Raw genomic sequence first — 6000 nt, 5'->3', positions numbered from 1 at the left:
GGGGGAGGGGGGGGGGGCTATTCTGGCAATGACATTGCTAAAATGGGTACTATGGTCAGAGTCAAGACTAGCAAATTTGTTCTACAAAAAGAATTGCCGGCACATAATACACAGACATGTTCAACTGGCTTGATAGCAAGTCAAAACTTAATTTCTTCATTTTATTCCATTGTTTAACATCTACTATTGCTACTAATGCAGCATGAGGAAAACATAGCAAGGGGGAGCTGGTTGGGCCAAGAGGAGCTACTTAACCAGGGCACTGGGGGGGGGGGGGTTGTAAATTTAGTATCTCCTTCTCAGCTGACTTTCCACACTCTTGTTTTTCTTCTTCTTCTTTATTTAATTAACAAAATTACTTTTCATCTTTCTTTCATCATAAAAATGGGGGTATATTTGTCCCCCCCCCCTGCCCCACCCCCTTTGCTCCTTCACAACAACATGTATGCCACTGTCATTTTGAAACAGTGTACATGTATGTATACTGCATAATTTTGCATATATACTGTGTTCTCATCACTAATCATTGAAAAATCAGTATTTTCAGAACCAATCACCTCTTTCATGATATACAAATGTAACAGATGTGAATATGGGTTTTAAAAGAATATCTAAAAGTGAAAAGAATAAAAATAGGTTTTTACAAACTTGAAAGGAAATTCTTGAAAAAAATAAAATATAGAGGATTAGAAAACAATTACTCACCAATTGAGGTAGTGTTTTGACTTTTAGAGGTAGATAGATTAGACCCCACTGTGGTGACAAGGTAGGACCATTCACGTCAAGATTAGGGTGTTTAATGGTTGTTAGCATGTCAAGGAAATCCTTTGGTCCATACACTGGTCGAAAGCTACCCAAATCTGTGGAATAGTAGAGTGGAAAGCAAATATTAGAGGGGACATGTATTCTTTTTCTCTAAATTGTAATTAAATGCTTTAGCTTAATCCACCCTGTTGCTGCTACATATATGCTCACTTGCTCAAAGTGATTGCCTCATACAGGTTACACTTGTATGCCGTGCCACGTTCTAGCAGCATCACAATTGTAATTGGTAGTGTGCATGTTCAAGGATTGGCTGATTGTATTGTAAAATATGTCCATAAAATACCAAGGACATATACCAGACCAAAAACACTAGAAATAGTCGCTAAAGTATTTAAAGAAGGGAACACTTACTTGATTTGACCAAATCAAACTCCTTTTTATTTCAAATTTTAATCGTTATTACGATCATTCTTTTGCTTTATTGGCTGGGTTAGAACAAGCCCCCACACACTATTTTACCCAGCAAACATATTATATTTTCTACATACATTTAAGCAGAGATTGTGAATAAGACCTTCTAATTTTTTTAATTTTTTTATTTGGTGAACACAGAGTTTAAAATTAGGAATGTAATGGCATTCCTACCTGGCTCTTCCGTTCCAAGTTCATTCCATCGAGATCGGAGTTCGTTCTGCTCTGATAACGGCCTCTGTAATGGGAGAACATGACAGACGAGAGTAGGAGAGAGAGACAGACAGAGGGACAGAGAAAGAGAGAGAGAGCGAGAGAGAAAGAGAGAGAGAGAGAGAGAGAGAGAGAGAGAGAGATATTAGGTTAAAAAGAATGAAGGAAGGAAGGAAGGAGGGACAGTTACTTATTGCGTGGTGAGAGGCCAATCTTTAGTGGATATGAACATACTACATTTTGTCCTCCAACAAAATCATATCAAACAAAATCATATCGACTTAAAAGGAAAACCAAATAAAAAAATTAAATCCGCTATCATAATTCATTCAAATAAGAACAATGGGAAATGAATACAGTTGAAATCAGAAATTTAACAGGGAAAATTGGTTGAGTGATTACCGGTAAGCATTTTAAAAATACATTGTGAAAAATTATATATTTCTTACCATATGATAAATTATAACATGAGAATGCCAATGTAGACATACTTCCCAATAAGATTACATAACAGAATTGTAAAATAAATTAAGTAATAATACAATAAAACATTGTTATACTACATCACAACATGAGAAGCTGAAATGAGATAAGAATTTACGTTGAGAAAATAATTATTCTTATTTCTTAATAATAATAATAATAATTTGTTCTTTTATAGCGCATTTCATGTCTGTTGACATTTCAATGCACTTTACATTTTTACAATAAACATAATTATATAAAGTATAATACGATCATAAAAGGAAGATGAAACAAAAACATATATAGAAAACAATGAAGTGCTTACAAAGAGAAAAATTATAACATTACTTATCCTCAAATATTATTGATGTGCTAATTTGAAGAGATGAGTTTTTAGTTCAGATATGAATGTTTCAATATTGGATATACAATGTAATGAGTTTGGAAGGGAATTCCACAGAAATGGTGCTATAAAATGAGTGAAAGCCCTATCACCATATGCTTTTGTTCTCCCTTTCATACACCTGTAGCTACAAGAAGGTTTTGAGATGCAGGAATCTTCATTAAAATAAAAATGATGAACCATTGCGGTGTTTAATGGTTGGATAGGGTTCCATCGTTTTATCCATAGGGACCACAAATACTGGATTCATAGAAATGGAGAAATCTGAGTAAAGGAATATATTATTAGAGAAGGTTGCAAGGCATTATTATAGCCCTTTAAAAAGTTAAAACCAAATGCTATAACTACACAATCATTACTGCTAATTACAGCAATTATGTCCTTTGGGAAGACATTAATCTACATTTGCCATGCTCAACACTAGTGAGGTTAATAATAATAATAATAATAATAATAATAATAATAATAATAATACTTGAGATTTATATAGCGCCATTATCCATTCTAATTAAATGCTCAAGGCGCCTCAAGATATTAGGGTACTAATGTGTACCCACAGGAATTAATTCCTTAAAATGCTTGAGAGGTATACTGTATAACAGTAGGGTATATAGTACAACTGGGTAATAATAATAATACAAGACTCTATTATTATCATCATTATTACTTGTGTAATGTGATTACTTGTTACATTAGGCAGCTTATATGTATTGGCTCAAAAAGACACAGCCCTAACGGAAAAGGCATAAATGCTGGTGAATTGGTGTATGAATAAGTGCCATTTAAACCTACATGTAAGTATCTAAATGAGAGTTTGATACCATTTAGGCTAATCAAGGAATATAAATATCTCCAGCTTCATGTCCTTATGACATGGTCCTAATAAGACGGTTCTTTAGAACTCTGGTATAAAATTACGAGTTACACATTTTCACAGGTTGTGTTCCGTTTTCATTTTCATTCTTCTTGTCTACATTCTGCTAAACACCATAGTACATTAAACAATAACTATTTACATTTTTCTAAAGAACCGTGTTTTCAAAGGTTATTATTTCTTATTAAACAGCAGATTTTGTGTGAAATGTAGGTACATCGATTTTAAAAGATCCCCATTTTGTGAATTCACAAGTATCAATGACACTGTGTCGACTTACTCCAGAAAATAATAGAAATAGATATGATGAATAAACAAACTTTAACTACTCACCATGAAGGGCAACTGTATCACTCACAAGCCCTCCCCCCCCCCCAAGAGATTGTTGAGAAGATAAGGTTTGTATCATGAGTTATTCATAAGGCTGCTATTCATCTATATATCTCCTACACCTGTATGTGTTTGTTTTTTTGGTCACACATACCAATAAAAATGGCCATGTAAAGCTAAGCTCTGAGTGGTGGAGTGCGGTTGGTCCTCTTGTCTAAATGGATAAATGATAATTGGGAGGCCAGCTGACATAAATTGAAAATGACATCGATTTACGAGACAAGGTGTTCAGCGCGGCAGGGTGCGGACCATTACATCTTAGCCAGCGGGCGAGAATGCAGTAACGAGGTGCTAACGAGGCAATGTTTCAATGAATAACAAAGACCTTTATCAGTGAGAGCAGAAGATGAAATCAACATAGCATCCCACATTCTTCCTTTCTCCGTCTCTGTCTCTCTCCCTCTCTCTGTCTCTCTGTGTCTCTCTGTGTCTCTCCCTTTCCCTCTCCCCCTCTCTCTCTCTCTCTCTCTCTGTCTCTCTCTGTCTCTCTGTCTCTCCCCCTCTATCTCTCCCTCTCTCTCTCTCTCTCTCTCTCTCTCTCTCTCTCTCTGTGTCTCTCTCTCTGTCTCTCCCCTCTGTCTCTCCCCTCTATCTCTCCCTCTCTCTCTCCCTCCCTTCCTCCCTCTCTCTATCTCTCTCTCTCTTGGTGCTTCTCCATGAGCCAAAGCAAGCCTGAGCTTGAGATCCGTGTTTCGGTTGTCCAACTCTCGGCCCTGTTTCATAAAACTTCTTATCAATAACAAGTGACAAGTGAAATGATAACTGTTATATACTACTGAAATCATGGCATTTGATTGGCTGAGAGCAAATTTGTCATAAAAATTTGGCATTTGTTATTGATAACAAGTTTTATGAAACAGGACCCTGATGCTCTGGCAAAAATTGCTCTGCAGTAAATTTCCTCTATCAACCAAATTTCCCAGCTTTTACCCTGGACCTAGAACTATACCTAGACCTAAACCTGACCTTCATCTTTTAGAAATCTAACTCTTACCCTATACATTTGACAAAATTAAGCTCTAGGTAACTGCGGTCAGATTAAATGTTGGATCACAGAGCAGCTCTCAAAGTATAGGCCAAAATGAAAAGTGTTGTGTCCTGTCTGTTGAGCCATCTCAACTCGATCAAGCTACAAGCTATATACAGAGCATGAAAATCCAAGCCAACCAGGTGCATATTGACCGGTGAATTGGCATGTTAATCGGTCAAATAGAAGGCTATTTCACAAACAAGCCTCGGTTAGCTTGAAATATAAAGAGCTCGGGCTGATGTTATCCCAAGCATGATGTGCATGCAGGTGAAATAGTCCACTACTTGACTGTGTCTCCACTATGAATTAGCTTGTGTTAATTTTCCCTCATCAAATTAGCAGCTCTTTTAAAACTTAGGCTGATAATGACATTCCTTTTCTTTCTGTTACCCATCTGATGAGCATCGATGACAGATCTGGGAGCTCTACAAGTAGGGGCATTGCCTTGCTATCACAAAATGTGAGCTTCGCATTACTGTTCCGGTACATAATGTGGTTTTCATAGAGGTACGAGTATCTGCTCATACTGATGACATGTTGATGATATTGGAATGCTACATGTCCTCTGTTTGGAGCAAGTTAGTTAACTATGAATTTATGCATATATGCATTAACACACTTCTGGCTGCTATCAGATGTAATTTTAGCTGATTTAATGTGGCCAGAGTTACCCTGTTGAACTGGACTACTTATAATCTCCTTTGCATATGAACTTTAATACAGAAACCACCAACATCCTGTAGTCAGTGGGTAAAAGTTCTAATAACATTAAAACTTAAATGGGACAGACAAATAAAACATATATGTAGCATCTGTATTCATGTCAATTTACAAAATAAAATGTGGATGATAACCCCACCACAAGCCTCAAGGTGACATCTCCTTCCTCCATACATATGTTAAAGTTTATTTCATTTTGTCGTGATTTAATAATAATAAGAAAATAAATGTCCTTTGAATTCATGATAGTAATGATTATTATGATCATGATTATAATAATAATTTCAAAAAGATTAATAATAACAATAAATATAATACTACTACTACTAATTAAGAAGAAGAAGAAGAAGAAGAAGAAGAAGAAGTAGAAGAAGAAGAAGAAGAAGAAGAAGAAGAAGAAGAAGAAGAAGAAGAAGAAGAAGAAGAAGAAGAAGAAGAAGAAGAAGAAGAAGAAGAAGAAGAAGAAGAAGAAGAAGAAGAAGAAGAAGAAGAAAAAAAAAAGAAGAAGAAGAAGAAGAAGAAGAAGAAGAAGAAGGTGAAGAATTATAATCATGCAATACGATTTATTTTTTATGTTTCCCTCGTGTTTTGATATCATTCATGTGTTCCATTCTTTTGTGGCTGTCGACGAACCAATTGCTATTAACCTCTGTAAACCAATTACTAGTC

The 6000-nt window shown here is 35.7% G+C and overlaps 1 protein-coding gene across 1 annotated transcript in view; it reads right to left on the bottom strand.

Annotated features, from left to right (window-relative positions):
• LOC764874 (TBC1 domain family member 19) overlaps positions 1-6000 on the bottom strand; it is a 59072-nt gene that overhangs the window by 23400 nt on the left and 29672 nt on the right. Inside the window, exons 6-7 of the mRNA XM_030981132.1 lie at positions 1411-1474; positions 706-860 (exon numbers count right to left, since the gene is read on the bottom strand). Coding sequence (XP_030836992.1) covers positions 706-860; positions 1411-1474 — 219 coding nt within the window. The remainder of the gene's footprint in view (positions 1-705; positions 861-1410; positions 1475-6000) is intronic.

This window comes from Strongylocentrotus purpuratus, unplaced genomic scaffold (genome assembly GCF_000002235.5).
Source record: "Strongylocentrotus purpuratus isolate Spur 01 unplaced genomic scaffold, Spur_5.0 spur5_scaffold_11, whole genome shotgun sequence".
NCBI classification, from domain to species: Eukaryota; Metazoa; Echinodermata; class Echinoidea; order Camarodonta; family Strongylocentrotidae; genus Strongylocentrotus; species Strongylocentrotus purpuratus.
Note: the sequence above shows the minus strand (reverse complement) of the source record. Positions and strands in the feature narration are given on the sequence as shown.